General features: G+C 39.9%; 1 protein-coding gene and 1 long non-coding RNA gene across 2 annotated transcripts; both read left to right on the top strand.

Annotated features, from left to right (window-relative positions):
- The first annotated feature begins 104 nt into the window (after positions 1-104).
- LOC115043780 (rac GTPase-activating protein 1-like) lies at positions 105-6,178 on the top strand. Its single transcript, XM_029502476.1, has 17 exons — positions 105-236; positions 574-698; positions 1,151-1,353; positions 1,580-1,728; positions 2,067-2,136; positions 2,256-2,309; positions 2,499-2,576; positions 2,763-2,880; positions 3,006-3,154; positions 3,285-3,449; positions 3,546-3,641; positions 3,807-4,005; positions 4,496-4,601; positions 4,718-4,850; positions 4,989-5,097; positions 5,275-5,383; positions 5,634-6,178. Exons 2-17 carry the CDS (start codon positions 614-616, stop codon positions 5,707-5,709), a joined length of 1,899 nt encoding a protein of 632 aa, XP_029358336.1. The 5' UTR covers positions 105-236; positions 574-613; the 3' UTR covers positions 5,710-6,178.
- A 7,964-nt stretch (positions 6,179-14,142) lies between these two features.
- LOC115044018 (uncharacterized) lies at positions 14,143-17,362 on the top strand. The gene is made up of 3 exons (XR_003840760.1): positions 14,143-14,270; positions 14,780-14,866; positions 14,971-17,362. It is a non-coding gene; the product is annotated as an uncharacterized LOC115044018 (long non-coding RNA).
- The last annotated feature ends 791 nt before the right edge of the window (positions 17,363-18,153 follow it).

Here is an 18,153-nt window from a genome sequence, read left to right as displayed (position 1 = left end):
TTACAGCTCGGGGCCAGTGGCGGCGCTACAGCCACGGCGCTCCGCCTCAGCGGGCAGCGAAGAAGAAAAAGCGGCGCTGATTTTGAAGTTTGAAGAAACTCGGACGGACAGGTGTGGCCGGACAGCTGCTGCTCCTGCCGGGGTGGGGGAAAAAATAAAAACACCGCAACTCTGCTCCTAACCGCCGGCCGTGTTAGCAAACATCCTGACCAAACTAAGGGGGAAATACTGCACAGGTAAGCGTAGGTTGTTTTTTTTTCCCGGTCAGACCTAACAACATAAAGACCAGCTAATGTCAACATTAGCAGCTTTAGCCTGCCACTAGTTTAATTAGAGGCGAAGTTGGTTTGAATAAAAAGAGATAATGTTATTTCTGGCACATTAATAACACCGAAAGGTGTGACCTTTGCTTTTAAGCCTGGCGCAGAACGTATTTCTGGGTACCGCTTCCTGTATTTGAAAGCTGACCCGCTAACATGGAGCGTAGTTTTCCTGCTGTCTCAGCTCTAACTTTCAAAGAAAAAGCCCCACAGTGACCAACATGTCGCCGCCCTCCTCTGTTCCTCTCCTCAGGTCCAGCCTCAGCTCGCCCGGCTGCCCGCAGACAGACACGATGGAGTCGGCTGTGCTGAACCTGTACAACCAGTTTCAGAGTCTCGCGTCTCGGGTGGACGTCCTGAATGAGGGCACTGAACCACGTAAGTTATTTCCCCCCTCCAGAGTCCTGACGGCTAAACAGCAGCAGAGATTGAGTGCTCGTAGCAAAGGAAGGGTGTGGCTCGGTGCCAAGTGCAGTGCATGCGGTTTGTACTGATATTTGGTGCAGTTAATTATTAGCTACAGCTGAATGCAGAGGCAAAGCTGAGTATAGAGCCTCTGCTTTAATGAGTGAAGCCTGACAGAGTGGCGTTAAAATTTCCATGTCAATAGTCCAGATAATGCAATTCATTTCCATTTTAACTAACAGGAAATAAATCGCTCACTTTACAGCAGAGCACTCTTGCCTGTTTGTGCTCTGCTTGGAGAAATTCACGTCATTGCCTCCGTAATGAAAGCGTTTTTGGAAAGCAAATACACATAATCACAGCAGGGGTGCAGAGTTTATGGTGTTCAGCAACAGATTTTTTTTTTCTGTCTTTGTCCTATTCAGAGTTCCTCCAGATGGCACTGAACTTTGAGGAGTGCCGTAAGAAGTGGCTGCAGGCCGACGAGGAGCTTGTTTCCTGTAAAGAGATGTTGGCTAAAGCAGAGACCGATAGAGGAGCCCTGGAGGTGAAACTAAAACATGCTCGCAACCAGGTGGATGTAGAGATCCGCCGGCGACAGAAGGCTGAGACAGTCTACGAGAAGCTGGTTAGTTAGTGCAGGCAGCAGTGTCATGGTCTTTCACTGACATTACTGACTAGGGCAGACCATACATAGCAATGTAGAAATGGAAAAAAGCTAGATGTATCTTTAAAAAAAAAAAAAAAGGTCACTTTTCTTCCTAGTTCATGTAGGTCTCTTGTAAACTACTAACTGTTGCTTGGGTTTAGGGTTAGGGTTAACTGTGCTTTTTCCTGTCCTATGGATGTAATAGGAACGTCAGTTACAGCTGATCCGGGAGCTGCTGATTTCAGACAACAACAGTGTCCACCTGAGCGAGGAGCAGCGCTCCGCCCTTGCCTTCCTCAGTGCCCATTCCCAGGCAGCACAGGCTGCTAAAGGCAACCTCAATTCTAGCAGAAGGTCAGAAATTTAATCTGGTTCTGAAAAAGTTAAAGGAGCAATATTATATATGTATAAACGGCAACAACAAGATGACTTGTTGATCACTCAAGGTGACCTGAGTGATCTGTCTGAGGTTTTGTTCATATTATGGCAAGGAGCCCTTCGTTTGCCTACTAAACATACTCTTTGTACTGTATAGAAGTGCAAGATACATACTGTATTCTGCAGGAGTTAATCTTGAATATGTGGAAATATTCGTTATTATTATAAAGCTTGTATAACTAATCTCACAATTGTGTAATTCAACTACCCATGTACTTCAGACAGAAAAATTTCATGTTTATTTTAATTTACAGGTTAACTACCATTGATGAATCAGCTTCTTTGCTGTCAGACATCAGCTATGACCAAACGGATGACTCTCTGGTACACCTGCCCATATTCTTAAGAGTTTAACAGTTAATTTTTAAGAGCCTTTAAAAGCAGGGTTTAAAAAGGGACACTAATGAGTTGACTGTTTCAGCCCTTGGGTCTTTGTCTCTTAGGACTGGGATTCCTCTGTGATGAAGACTGTGAGACTGCGGAAACGACAGAAACGAGTGAGTACTTTGTTTAATTTGTACTAATGATGTTTTTTCTTTTTTCTTTTTCAGGAACAGGGTTGTTATGGGTAACAGTAATGTTTTGTATACAGCTGTACAAGTTTATCTTGCTATTTCTTTGGACACATTTTTTCAAAAGCTAATCAATGACATGGTGTTTTTTAAAACGTAAATTTCAATCCACAGCGTTCATCTAGAAAACTCTTAGAAGTCCCTCCACAGGCAATGAAAAAACCTCGCTCCACTGGACGCACATCAGACAGGGTAATGCTGACCTCTTCAGCTAAATGCACTATATGGCACTGACATTTGAAACAGTCACTCTAGAGGAAGAAATGTAAAAAAAAAAAAATTGGCAGAAAGCGAAAGTACATTTAAATTATTTTTTCCCTAAAACAACTTAAGTATGTCACCTAAAAAGAACATTAAACATCTTTCTTTGTGATTCAGATGAACGAATCAATTGTAGCCAAAACAACCATCACTGTGCCTGTAAAGGGTGGTGCTATTGAGGCTGTCTCCACCATTGAAACTGTGCCTTACTGGACACGCAGCAGAGAGAAGAGTGGTGAGACTTTTGCACATATGTTTTTTGTGTGTTTATGGAGTACTCCAAAATCAAATAATAACATAAGAAGAATGAAGCAATGCACAGAATAAAAACAACAACAAAAAAAACAAATGTATCTACAGTTGCTCCAGCATGGGCTGACACAACCACTACTGATCAATATTCAACTGCCAATGAGGCTTCCAGCACACCAGTCTCAGATTTCCCAGCTCAACTCCAGACCCCCAAGGCCAGTAGGGGAGGAAAGAAGCACCACTTCATCCCCAAAACAGTAAGGTTATATGCTTATTTTCAATAAAGTTAAATAATTGTAATGGTATATTTACTTGCATTAGCACTGTGAGTTAGTTCATCATGTTTAAGTAAAATCTTCTGACCTCTCTGTCCCTTCTGTCTCCAAGGTGATCAAGTCTGAATTTTGCACCTCTTGCAGCAGAAGAACAAAGTTTGGTAAGATGTATCTCCGCTGCCAAGACTGTAGGATTGTGACCCATCCTGAATGTCGTGAGCGTTGTCCCTTGCCCTGTAATCCTGCAGCTGTTAACACTCCTATGAAAAACACAGAGGTACAATTTTCTTCTCATTGTTTTGTCATGCATTTCCACTCATAAGTTTCAATAACTTTTGCGTTATTGAGATAAAACCAATTTTTGTGTGTGCAGGCCACCCTGGCTGACTTTGCTCCAGTCACCTCCCCAATGATCCCAGCTTTGGTTATCTACTGCATTAAGGAGATTGAAAAAAGAGGTTTGCATGAGGTAAGAGGAGACTTTATCACCCTCGTCTCTGTGTTAATGCTCTGATCCTTTCCCTTCAGAAATTACAGTCAATTCCTTCTTTAAGTCGTTATCTCATTTGATATTCATACATTATCACAAGTGGCCAGACAACAAGTTTTTCCTTTATCTTTTTCTTGGGGGCAGGTTGGCCTGTACAGAGTCTCTGGCCAGGAGCGACTGGTGAAAGAGCTGAAGGAGAAACTGATTAGAGGAAAGACCCTACCTCCACTCAGCAAAGTAGAAGACATCAATGTAATTACAGGTGTCCTCAAAGACTTCCTCAGAAACCTTCCAGAGCCACTGCTCACCTTCCAGCTCAACAGAGCCTTCATGGAAGCAGCTGGTGAGTTTCAAACTTCCTGAGCTTAATTGTTTTTGGAATGCATTCAAGTTGAGCGATTTAACCGCCTTGTGAGTTTGGTTCTCAGCCTGGGGCCTTTCTGTGCAGAGTTTACATGTTCTCCCTGTGTCTACGTGGGTTTTCTCCAGGTATTCTGGTTTCCTCCCACTGTCCAAAGACATGCATATCTAGGTATGCATGCATAACTGGTGACTCTAAATTGACTGTAGGTCTGAGTGTGAGTGGTTGTTGGTCTCTGTCTGTCTCTGTGTGTTGGCCCTGTGATGGACTGGTGACCTGTCCAGGCTGTACCCTGCCCCTCGCCCGGAACGTTGGCTGGGATTGGCTCCAGCACCCCACAACCCGGAAACAGAGAAGCAGTAGAAGATGATAGATAGATAGATGGATGGATGGATGGATGGATTTAACACTCTTGTGGACAGAGGGAACACATACATACAGTCATAGTGAATGGTGCTTAATGTTTTTGTAGAAATCCCTGATGATGGCAACAGTCTGGCCATGATGTACCAAACCATTTGTGAGCTGCCTCAACCCAATCGTGACACACTGGCCTGCCTGATGATTCATCTGCAAAAGTAATTTTCTTAACACTACTCTTTATCCTTTTTTCCACCAGAATGAACACATTATAATCTGCAATGCATTTCAGTTTGCACAGTTAATTTAAATTTCTTCCTTAATTCTTCCCCAGTGTGTCCCAGAGTATTGATACCAAAATGGATGTGAACAACCTGGCAAGAGTCTTTGGCCCAACCATCGTGGGTCATGCTGGTCCTGACCCAGACCACATGACCATCCTGCATGACACAAACAGACAACCAAGGGTAAAGTGAATGCAAATAAAGAGAAATACAGTGCTTGTATTCAGTGTCCTTGGTCAAGAGTCTTTCCATTCACTCTGTTCACAATGTTTTTGTTCTTTGCATCAATTCTTACTAAAGATCATGATGTTTTCTCTCCAGGTGGTAGAGCGCTTGCTCAGTATTCCAGAGAGCTACTGGAGCCAGTTTGCCCATCCATATAATACACCTGTGGACAATGCCAACCAGGTTGATACTCCTGACCACAAAGGTAAATGACTGAAAGCTATAAACACAATGAAAGTATTTCAAAACAAATAGCAAGATATTAAGGCAATGTGTTTAGAAGACATCATTTTTTAGCAGTGAACAAGATATGATGAATGGATGTATACATTTTCTTTGATTCATAAGGAACAAAATTGGTCGTATTGATCTTTATCCATAGTGAGCATATTGGGACCAGTGACCACCCCAGAGCACCAGATGATGACTAAAACACCTTCCTCTAGTTCGCTCTCCCAGCGCATGATGCAGACCCTCTCCAGCACCACCATGTAAGATCATTCCCCCTCTCACTTTTTCTTCACACCAATAGAAATAAACAAGATCCACATTAGTCATATATAGTTCTAACCTTAATTCAAACCGTAAAGAATCAGATGAAGCCCACTCCCACATGAATATTGCATTCCTGCACTTTTCTATCAACATTCATTTAAAATTTTACTTGCTATTGTTTTTGCGAAATTGCAATTAATAATTATAAAATATCCTTATCTGCCCCTCCAACCTTTCTACCCTTAGATTTGGGAGCAAGAGCAAAGCAACAGCTGCCTCAAACCGTCACGGCAACTTCTTTGCTTCTCCACAACTGAAGTAACGTATGACACCCATGTTGTACTTTGGCTTTACATTCTGCAATAGCTTTAATGTACTTTTCACATAATCATGTGGGAAAACTACTATGCAATTTAGCTCATAATACATTTATTTGTGGATTTATTGTTATTTTGATTTTTTTTTTTTTTTTCCCCAAGACGCTAGCTATCCAGATTTCTTTCTTTGAAAAGACTTCTGTGCATACGTTTTTCATATCTTTGATTAGCAATTTTATCATTAACCACAACTGTGGGCGCATTTGTTACATTAACATATTTGAAGATCATTATTTCCTGTGAACGCATGTTCCTAGCTATGTAGTTATTGGTGTTTATACATCTTTGAACCTGTGGTTTTAACTGCAGCAACAGGAATGTACAAGCACATGTGGGCTATACAGCTGGATTGGACAAACAAAAGACGTTAATGTTATAGCCAGTGTTTCTGTTTTTTATTTCCTTGTCACTGTCTTGGAATCCGACACTGGTTTGATGATTTTCTTTTTTTTTTTTTTTTTTTTTTTTTTAAGTCTATTGTAGTCTATGTATTGTTGATGGTGTGGTATTACATAATCAAGGGTTATATACTTTTACAATTCAGTGATGATTAATGGGAAGAATGTTGCTTTTTGCACTGCCTAGTTTAAACTATAACTAAAAGAATTTTCTACCTGGAAATGCACACCACTAGAGGCTGCTATTGCACCACTTTTGATATGCGAACATTAACTAACTAAGATGATCTACTGTATATAATGCACACAACTACTCAGAGTTAACAACACTTACTTTTTAATCGAAACATTATAGCTTCCATAAAATATTCCTCTACCCTGAGACTATGAGTCAGTGTCTTCCCTCTCACAAAGCAGTAATGTGACTCATCTGTGTGGTCATCACAAAATAAAATCTAGAGCTGCTTTCTTATGACTGAAAACTACTTAGTATGCACAGTCACTTCTAAGTATTATCAACTATCTTTTTTTGTGCAATTACACCACTAATAAGGCAAAAGAAGTGACCCTTGTTTCTGAGGCCATGTTCTTTCTCTCTGCTACTCATTGTCACACTTGGATACTCTAGATTTTACCTGATGACAAAGTATGTTATTTTTGGGGAAAGAAATTCAGAATATAATCTCACTATACCAAAATCTACCTGTGCTCTTCTTACCAGTAACAAATGTGCATATTTTGTTGTGACTGCTTTGTTTTAAAATGGATTTTTATATTTTCATATACATTCATCCATTGTGTTTTTTAAAAGACATGTTGTCTAACTGATGTTATCTTGACTTTCAAAATCTGGTGGATTGAATTACAACGTTCATTCCATTGTTTTAGCTCAATTATGATTACAAGTTCAGAGTGGAGCTAAAAATAAAACATCAGAAGACTGGTTCCTTTGTCTTGGTTGCTGTTGTTCATGCATGAGATGGACATATGGGGCGAGGGAAATCTTAAATGAGGCTTTAGAGCATGTGAAGCGAACACACTGGATGTGTGGGCTTTGTTAGCAGTGATTCAACTTAAGAAACCTTACACCTGGCTATGGATTAGCATCATCCTATTAACTGAGAGTATGCTCATACTGTATTCATGTAGCCTAAAACATTCATTCATGTTTAACACTCATCTTCATTTCCTGGGTCTAAATTGAATGTTGGCCATTATTATTCAAGATCTTCTGTGAAAGAGCAAAAGCACAATGCCAGTTATTCCAAAGCCGACATGGCACTGAATGATAATGCAATTTGGCTCATTGTTCCAATAGTCATTACAGCTATTTCCATAATCTATTGGGCTGAGTGGGTAGGCGATGAGGTCCAACATTATTATGAATTAAAGCAGGGATCATTTATGCATCTTATAGTTATTCCATTAACAGCTACTGTGCAGAGAGCTAAACTCGGGCTGAACCCACTGACATACATTTTATATGGCCTTATTCAATACAGCGTTTCAACACACAAGGCCCTTTGAGATCCAATCTCAACTGTTTGGGGGAGAAAGGGAAAATAGGGTGTGCAGAGTTCATCCAAATTAGTTCTCACTTCTTTTCCTACAAACAGCCGTGAGTGATCACAGAGAAGACCCTCTGAAAATGTTTGAATTTCAAATCAACATTAATAGTTCATTAGCCTGGAATGAGGTCTCCTGTGTGTCGATCTGTCCTCGCATCAGGGGATTGTGTGTTTATGCTGCATCGTGCAGCATACGCTTGACGGCTACAGACATCAAACAGCTGGCTGTGTACAGTGTGTCTCTGTAGCTCCATATTCCAGCATGCCCCAGTGTGCAGTGATACAGCTCCACTCTGCTGTGGGACCAATGAGGGCCAAATGAGTAACTATTCCAATTAAGAGCTCTTAAATAAATTACAACGTAAGCTGGTAAACACACAACAACAACAGCACAATTTAATTCCTCTATTTATACAGTGAACTGCAAGCAGTGATTCCAAAGAAAACAACAGCACTATTACCACCTCTAGTAGCAGAATACAATCAATACATAATTCAATTCATAAGGTTTAGTTATTGCCGGTATTGGCTGATTGAGAATGCAGTCTATACGTGTCAAGCTCTTGCAGTGCAGAATGTAATGGCTGTCTGCAGTGTTGCCTTGTTGAGGTTAGAGCCAATAATGGCAGCACCTCAGAGATGTCAGCTCAATAGCTGCCAGTCAAATCCACCCATCTGATCACATATGTAATCAATATGGTTGTTAAGACAAGAAGCCGTGCTAACCACTAAATGAATGGTTTTTGCATGCTCTTGTTTCACTACTACTTGTCTATGTACATTTTATTACATAAAGCAATTACTTATGCATATTTTGTAGTTGCCTGAGGGACTTTTTACTTCGTAGAATCTGCTCATGAATTTGTGAGATTTACTGCTGGACACTGGAGGTTTGCTTTTGAAATCACAAAAAAATTAGGCCAAGGGAAAAGGAGCACTCGGCGAGGTTTTAGAAACAAAAGCATAATGCTGAAAATTTACAAACATTCTGCTTCCTTAGCAGGCTAAGCATGTGCTTGAAAAGTGGCCCTCCAGATTTGTTTCTGACACCGTTTTCAGTGAATTATGTGACAGATTGTGTGATCAATATGCTTTCCATTTGGTGAATTAAACATACAACACTGAAATACCAAACTATGTTCTGCCTTTAAAACCCTGAAAAACAAGAGTCATTGTTCATCCACACCTACCAGCAAGTTTCTTTTTCTTTTTCTTTTTTAGTCTTGGCTATTAATGCTCTTACTCTCTCACCCTCTCTTTTTTGGCTTCATCCCTCCATCTTTCTTTTTTTCCCTCTCTCTCCCTCCTTTGAATTGAACCACCGTCTTAGCCGGCTACCATGTGTGGTCGATACCTTGTTACCACAGAGAAATCAATTATCTCGACCAAGCAGCAGGGGAAAGAGGCAATAATGAAAGAATGCTCCTCCTTCCCAGACGATGGCTATGGTCATTAAATATGAATTTATCATTGGCTGAGGAGATTTATGGAGCGAGATGGGGGCCTGGGTTCACACTCTTTTAACAGCATAAGTTCAAAGCCTGAGCACTAAACGGGGAACAGGTTGTCAGGCTGATGATGTTATATTTTCCAGGCTTAAGTAGCAACGTATTATATTACTGTCACATTCACTGTCATATGGCTGCAACTGAAACAACGTGACGTCCTCTAAAAATACCCACATGACATGTTCAGATGACACAACTTTCAACCATTCGACTGCCTTCTGAGGGGGGAATGAAATACTTAAACTTTTAGCATGTGTGAGTTTTACTGAATGATAGGTGCATTAGGTGCCACCAAATTTCTGGGCAGTGAAAGCTCTCGACGGTTTGAGCGCCACTCACTGGTGACAACGGTGATGGCTGACAGGTAGGTGGGTGTAACTCACATACCTGGTCTGTAATGAGACGTTCTGATGACTTGTATGACAGGTGCTGCTTGGAGTCCGGGAAAAAAAAACCAGGACATTACTATCGCCACAACTGGGGAATAAGAAAAGTGCAAATAAGAGAGAGCGAGAGAAAGATGGAAGGAGGAAGTTTTAGCAGAGGAGGGAAGATGTGTAATTTTCAGCTTGCTCTTAAGGCAGCAATAAATTTCATTTTAATGGTGCAGCACAAGCAGTAGCAGGCACTCAGCAGTCTGTTGTGTTTGATGCCAAATTGTGCAGAATAAACAGATTTGCTGTGCATCTGGTCCAAACACACACTTTTTCTCTGTCTCTCGCTCCCTCTAACGTATCTCACTTGCTATATGTCCTTTTCCACCCTCCCCCAGTACATAAGAGACAAAAATCTGACAAAGTGTTGCTACCTCACCTAGTCCTTAACCACTGATGCTAAGCACTTGCCTCCGTGAAGTCCAATCATACCCTAACCCCGCTTGCCTTTAATTGAACCAGGGAAGACCTGACAGGCTTCGGCATTCAGAATGAGCTGAAATGGCATTAGGCAAAAAAATGTCAGGCTGTCAAGGATCTCAAAGTAGCAGCTGGAGAAACTATTTAATAGTGCTTTGAATTAAAGCACATTAAATTGCCTTTGTGTAGGAAATGTGCAATAAACTTGCCTTGCCTTTAAATACACACACTTCAAGGCAAAAAAAAAAAAAAAATAGCGTGAAAATCCTCTAAGCTTGGTCAGTGTCAGAGGAAATCTATAGCTAATAGAGTCTACAGCCATGGTGGTGGCTCTGAAACCTACAGATGTACAATTCATCAAAAATATGATCAAAATGGCAAAATGGCCAACTGCAATATCCAAATCACAGGAGTTGTTCCCTTTTGAGTAAAAGCAAAATGTGATGCACCCTGCTGTGCATTGTTAGCACAATAGGCATTGTGGTGCTACAGAGGCACTATAAATCATTTTCCTTCAGATGGAAGCGGTAAGCCTTGTTTGCTGCAAGGCCAAAACCTGCAGCATCATACTTTTTTTTTTTAAATAAAAACAAAATTCAAAAACTATCTTTCCAATGTCAATATACAAAAATTGCTATATCTTCCAAAACTTTTTTTCTTGTCATGTTGTGCAGCAAAGATGTGTGTAGGCACAGCTGTGTTTTGAGCTAAGGGCTAATGAAAGCACACTAACAAATACAAATCCAACATACTGATGTTAAGCAGCTGTAATGTTTACAGTGCTCTTCATGCTGTCATGGTAACCTTTGCAGGATTACTGAAACTCCTGACCTGTAACTGGTATCAGTGGAAGAGACACTAAAACTGTCTTTCATCCTCTGGGAAAACTGACAGTCAGTCGAGAATTCAATGGAAATGCCTTTTGTCTGAATAATAGTCTAGTTTTGTCCTCTTTTCACACACAAACAATGAAATAAAAAGAAAAGAATAAACTATAACAACATTGAAACAAAAAGCTGACTTTCAAATTCATGGATATCCATTTCACAGTTACTGGGGATTTCAGTATTGACCGAAGTGGTGGGTGGACAGACAGACCAACAGACCAGAGCCTCACCATGAGCACGACTAAATGCAACTCCTCAAAGAATAAACGTCTCAAAGAGTCGCCATCGACCTTGCTGCACTATAGTGTCGGTATTCATGGATGCATCCACATGCACATTGACAGCTGTCATTGTTTCCATGATTTATGTATTGTTTTTAGAACGAGAGTTCCGCTGAGACACACGCACGCACACACACACACACAGTAAAATATGTGAATGCAGCTGGGTGTTTGTGTCTCCCTGCATGAGTGCATCTGAATTCATGTAATTGAATGTGAATGTGTGTGCACAGGTGCATGATATGGAGGACTGTGAGAGGCTCTGTGCATGAATGACCGAGTGTTTCCTCGTGAATCTGTGCAGTGGCCATGTGTGCAGGTATGTGTGTGCCTCTGCCCCTGAGCTTGGGATTGTTTTTTCAGCATGAATGGATACAACTGTAAGTACTGCGTGAGTGTATACAATATACTCATCGCTTCTAAATCACACACCATAAGTCTCATCTCAGAAAATTTTGTAGCCTATTTTCAGGAGCTAATTTTGTTCAGTATCACTACACCACTGGCTTTATTCATTCGTTTTGACAATTTAGCTCAGCAGCACTGGTGAAGCCTTATCAAGTCATCTGATGTTAATAATTTGACCCTTTCTGCATCAAACAAGCAACAGGCACACTTAAACAAGCTTTATCTCAACCTGCAGCCATACACAAATGAAAACACCTCAGGGAACTCATCATTGGTAGAATTTTACACCTGCTTTTAAAACATTTTCTTATATGCAAGCTGCCACTGAAATGTCCATAAGCACATTTTTCCCAGAACATTGTTTTCACAGCAGAGGCTGCAATTTCCCCATCAGCCAGTAGAATGCACTGTTGCACCCTGAAAGCCACCTCGTCGTCTCGAGACAGCTATTCCGCAGCTGAACACACCCATTAATTTCACCCATCTCCACAACTCTATCACATACGGTTCCCCTGTGGTTGTTAGAATATAGGAGCGGTACAGTACTGTCACTATTTGTATCATTTGCACTGCTGAAGCTTTAATTTGAACTGATAAAGTTTTGCTGTGACTGAGGCAACGTGCTCAGGTGTCAGGTATTAACATCTTTTTCTGGATTTCACCCTCTAGGGAAAAAAATGTAACAGTGTGGCTGGGAGTTCATACATAAATGTAAGATGAACAGGAACCAATATTATCACACATATAATTCACATGTTCCTGGTTTTATCTCAACTATAAGCTTGACAGCTGCTTCCATATGATTCCTTTCTCTCTCTCTCATCACATCATTTAATCAGAATCAATCATTTCTCCCTTTAATCACAGCCTACATGTATTAGTTGATAGCTGTCAAAAAGCGTTCTGTTGTTAATGTGCTCTCTGAATTCATGTTCTCACAGAAAATACTGAAAAATGAGTGATAAATGTTGACCAGGCTCTGAATGCACTGTGCTTTCTAACACTCAATATTTTATGAAACATATGTACAGTATATATGTTTCACATTTTTAGATTCAGCTCACTTGCTCTCATCCCTTTGTGTGAAGTTCATTTGTATTCAAATGTTCTTCCAGGGTTATCACTGGAACGGTCGGCAGCGATGCTTCATAGCAATGTTATACAGCTAAATTATTTTCATGTTTGTGTGTTTAACAGCGTTTATGAGATTAATGTTGTTTCTGCTTTGGGACTGTGCCTGTATTTTCGTGCACGATGACTTGTGAGACTCCACCTTCAGCTTCTGTCAATTGTGTACCCTAACACTGAATTTGAGACATAATGACCAAAGCTTCTCTGAGATTCACCTTTTTGCATAGCCTGGAGAAGCCTGTGTGTTCAAATGAAAATCGTTTCCATTCAGGAAGCGACATTCAACCTGCCAATTATACCACTGACTCACATGGGCAAACACCTGTTGCTTTTCAGTTTGCAATCAAGGCTGAAGGAGTACATGAGTCCAAAGCGAACCATTCATTTCAGTGCAGTCCAGTTTTTTGGAGGGTATATGAATGCAATGCTCATGAGTCCATACCTTTTCTACAGTCGCACGGGGGGAGGCATGGGTTGAAATAGCTGCTGCATCGTACCAGGGCTGGATTCATCACACTACGACGCTTCCACTGCTGCTTGGTCAAAGACGGTGTCGCCTGATGTCAGAGAGGAGCTGTAGTCAACAAAAATAACAGATAGAAAGGTTTTTTCTATTTGTAGAACTCTACGAATGGTGGAAATAATAACAAGCCAATGACATGATGAATATCCTGACACTAGTTTGCCCTCAATTTTCCTGTTTGACTTTTCTTCATAGTGACAGAGTAAATGTGGACTTTGTTTGGATGATGCTGGGATGAGGAAGCATTGTCTCGGGACAAGTCCACACAGATAAAAGAACCAAATGACAATGAGCTTGTCTTTCCACCTGCCACTAGTAGGAAATAAACATACAGGAGGAGCATTAAGTCTGCCAAAACATATATGATCTGACCTGGATGTAAAAAACATACAACAAACAAGTTTACATTTGGAATTCAATGCACATTGTAGCTGGCTAAAGTACAAACTATATTCAATTGTTCCGTCACAACATTGATAAAAGCCTCAGACAAAATAAAAATGCTTTGAAACGCTGAATCAATTCACCACAAAACCTGACTGAGTTTGTTGGACTTTAATAAAGTGGGTTTGTTTTCACTCTGATAAAATCACAAATCTAGGAGGCCTTGTAAATGCATACTTGAAGAGCTGTTTAAGAGTAATATGAAAGGTAGCTACATCAGACAGATCCAATTAGTAGTTTTTCTATACATTGAAGGGTTAATGATTAAATTGTAGCACTCTGGGGAAAAAAAAAAAAAAAAAAAAAAAAAACATCAAAGGGCCATTTCCTTTTTACTCAACTTCCCTCATTTGTAACATATGTTTCATCATATCAGATAGTGTTGAGATTAAACTTGAGCCAGGCTCAAATTCTCATGGTAGATCATCATGGAAGAAGTGTATGAGCTTTATGACAACAGAACTGCACATAAACCTCAAGAATCGGAGAAAAAAACATCTACAGGTAAGAGCAAGTTCAAAGATAAAAAATTATGTTTTTTTTTTTTTTTTACTCTTCAAAAATTACATATTTCTTGTGTTTGTGTGTGTCTGTAAAAGTAATCTTGGTGCCACAGTATTTTATTAAATTTGCAGGAAATACAACTTTTGTTGATTTTATAGGCAATTTGTTTTATTAAATCAAAAATCTAAATCTGCTGCCTCATTTTGAGATAGATGTCGGCCCTTCGTTTCGTTTTATAGCCAACAGCCACGGTTCCTGAGATCCAAATCATTAACAAACTGGTGAAAAGCTAGTTCTGCTTGTTCTTTCTTTGAATTGCAACATAAACATATAACAACACAACATAAGTTGTGTTTGTTACCGGTGAATTCATGCCCGCCGCTGTTTTCGAATTGGAAATTGGAAATTGGAAGGACAATAATTTTTGAACAGATTTTGAAATAGGCTGTTTAGATAGCAGTTTAATTACCTTGGATTAACAGAGGGATTTGTATGTGTGACACCCACAGAGAGAAGACTATTCAGAATTGGGATGATAACTCTCGGAGTGTTGTGTTTCATACAGGCCAGTCTTAATGTCTCACTCCGCTATGCCTGTAAGTTGTACACTTCAAGTGTTGTATGTTTCACAACATGCACTGTAGCACACTGGCAGCTTATGGTGTAATACTATAACACGAAACTTCTTTTCTTTTTCCAGTGTATTCTAAAGAAGATCCACAACAGCTTCCTTTCAATTCAGCTTTTATAGCAGAGTTGAATGAAACTGACCAGTGTCAACAGTGTACAACACAGACATGCATTTGCTACACAAACTTTCTGCATACACTGCTGAGTGAATATCAAACCATTAAAACAGAGAGAGACTTCTTAGCCAGCAAACTGTCTGAAATCAATCCTGAATACATCGACCCCCCATACAGTGGGTATGGGGGGTTCGATGAGTTTTCTGGTTTCTAAAGAATATCAAGTTGAAGTTGAGTGGAGACCACCTTGATACCAGGTCATGCAACAGCCATTTTTCCACTGTTGAGATTGTCTGTTTAATGTCTGATTAGCTCAGAAAGGACATTATGTGAAGTGCCATCATCAGCATGGCCTGCTTGCTGCTGAAAATCAGGAGAAATTAAGTATTTTTACATTGTGAACTGCTTCATATATTAAATCTATTTTGAGGAAATGTCTAATTCTAATGTCTATGTGTATTACGTATATTTCACATCATCTAGTAGAGCTCATGCATTGCATATCAGTTAATTTTTTTTGTCTCTGTATATATATGTGTGTGTTTGGTGATGTCGTGAAGCAGCGTGAAATTATGGGATTTGTTTTCAACATGCCCTTTACGTTCTGTTCTCACTTTAAAAAACTATTTCTGATTAAACCTGGTAAACACACGAAACATTTTCATGGAAACCAGCTCATGCTGACACTGCTGGCCAGACAATCTTCTTTTGACCAAAATGTACATACTGTATAATAATGACCAAGGAAAGCAATCAAATAAAACTTTTGGTTTATAACTAGATTAAACTTCCTGGAGGAAACTATCATCAAACGTTTTCTCTGAGGTAAAAAATGTACTTTTCTATCAGATGTGTTTTTTGGACGTGGGAGTAAATGTCTTGAAATCCAGTAAAGTATTATTAGAATCACTGTTTCTAAGCTAAAAATAGAAATGTGTCAAAGGAACAATTGGGCCAGTTCACTTGAGGGGAAAACATGACTGGTCATACTGGGTGTGACTCATCATCATCAACATTAATGATCTTTATGGTAATGCTTCGGTTAATGGTGAATGCTCACTCTTACCTCACATTCCAAAATAACCAAATATCACACCATACATTTAAGAGCTCATTGTGTACTCTTGTGACTGCTTGCCAGGAATTTGGGAGGATTTCTTTTTTCTTTTTTTTTCTGACTGTGATGTACAAAGGTAATATGGGTAATGTTGGACAAATGAAACAGTACACACAATAATCTTATAGTTAGCCCTACATAAACTACACTATGTGCTAAATTAATGATGATTCAGGTGCCTGCTAATAGTGGAAATTCATGCACTGACAAATAGAAAAACAGGAAGACAGACCGGGGAGCAGCACTTCCTTTTTCTAAAGAAGAACAGGGCCACTAGGGTGTATGGTGAAATCCTTTGGAAAAATTATCTGACGGAGACAGCAGAACACCCAAATTCAGCAAGAAGCTGAAAATTCAGGACTCGTCTGGTGAAGATGAATTCTGTGTTGTGTGGCTGGGGAGCTACTCTAGGTGAAGGGGGGTCTGAGTCTAGTGCTGGTCCTGTAAAGCCTGGACACACAAGGACTGCACAGAAAGAAGTGACTTATACACTTGCCACAACTGTGACCGACAACGACTCCATCATGCTGGATGCTGGTTATAACTGTATTCTTTACTTTGTCAGGGAGACACAAAAAAACAAAACTGATGAAATTGTGTACAATTAATCATGAAACCACCATGTTTTCTCATATCATCAACTGAAAACGATCGGTTGACGAATATTTTGCGCATCTTCTGAATCAATCATCAGTAAGGATTTGGGTGATTTAGCCCAACAAAAGTGATTTTTGGCACACCTGAGTGAACGTGTGGTGTTTAATTGTTACAGATTTCAATGCTATATTTAATTGAGCTGAGTGGTTTTGGTTAGGCTATTCGCTATCCGTTTACCCGTGGTGTAGTTGTACATTTTCACTAAACAAATAAATATGAATGTTGAATTTTATGCATTTAAAAAACAATGTGCCACTTAAATAGTTTGGGACAAGGCTGAAAGCTGCCAAGCTAAATTGCTGTCTGCTAATTTGAAATACAAATCATCACCAATTTTTCAACTCACACAAAGACCTGCACATAAAGACATTTCTGCTCCTTCTGTTAACACATCACACATTTTCTGGGCAGCAAAGTCTTCAAGCTAAAATAAGAGAGAATAAAACTGTTCTTCCTTTAAACTGTGAATGCAGCTTTTGTACATGTGTGAGACAGAGACAAACAGACAACTTTGGGATGATTGGCAAGCAGCTGGGAAAGAGGATAAGGTAAAATTGGATATAATATCACAATAAAACAGGTGTCAGCCACAATGGCTAATTAAAACAAAACCAGCAGTGTCAATGAGAAATGATGTGTGAATGTCCTGCGGCTTGCATTTCTGTCAGTTTACCCTCGACAAACCAATCAGCAAAAAAAAGACTCCGTCTATGAACTCTCTCAACATCACAAAGTTATTTGGCTCTAAAAAAAAGTACCACATTAAAACATCCAGATTTCCGATGATTCTACCGCTAGCACCACATAAAATCACAAACCTCAGACTGGCAACATGAAACCTACTCATTCATATTCATGAATAAAGCTTGGACAACGACAACACAGAACATGCTGAATAACTGAGCAGAATCCTTTTTTGACATGAAAGCTCCTCTGCACTGCACTCACTGAGTGCCAGTTCCCCTGTGATGCAGTGTGTCTTTCATATAAACAGAAAATGGCGAAGGCTCATTTCATAATTCAAATGAAGTAAATATGGAAGGGCCGCCAACAGAATGTATAGATTCTTTGTGTATGCAAAGGGCTATTTTTGGACCATACGTGGTCCACAGACCCCACCATGGATAACACCCCCACCGCAGAGAAGGAAAAGAGAGAAAAAGAGAAGGCCCAACAGATACATCAGTCCATGAGATTGTTTTACATTGTGCTTTAGACATGGACACCATGTGAAAGCTGTAAGACTTACAGTGAGCACACTACGTGTTTGCTGACCCACAGAGCTAACTTAATTCTTCAACAGGCAGTTAAACCCTCAAAAAACATTTTGGCTGAGCTTCGTCTTGTTTCACATCTCTCAGCT

Source organism: Echeneis naucrates, chromosome 5 (assembly GCF_900963305.1).
Source record: "Echeneis naucrates chromosome 5, fEcheNa1.1, whole genome shotgun sequence".
Taxonomy (NCBI): Eukaryota; Metazoa; Chordata; class Actinopteri; order Carangiformes; family Echeneidae; genus Echeneis; species Echeneis naucrates.
The sequence above is the reverse complement of the archived record's forward strand: the minus strand, read 5'-3'. Positions and strand labels throughout refer to the sequence as shown.

What these genes read in the sequence shown, in the direction of transcription:
- LOC115043780 (XM_029502476.1), top strand. Translation starts at nt 614, where the DNA reads ATGGAGTCGGCTGTGCTGAACCTGTACAACCAGTTTCAGAGTCTCGCG. An exon ending in AGCCTTCATGGAAGCAGCTG is followed by an intron (nt 4,006 to 4,495) that starts GTGAGTTTCAAA and finishes ATGTTTTTGTAG; the next exon opens with AAATCCCTGATGATGGCAAC. An exon ending in TGATACTCCTGACCACAAAG is followed by an intron (nt 5,098 to 5,274) that starts GTAAATGACTGA and finishes CTTTATCCATAG; the next exon opens with TGAGCATATTGGGACCAGTG.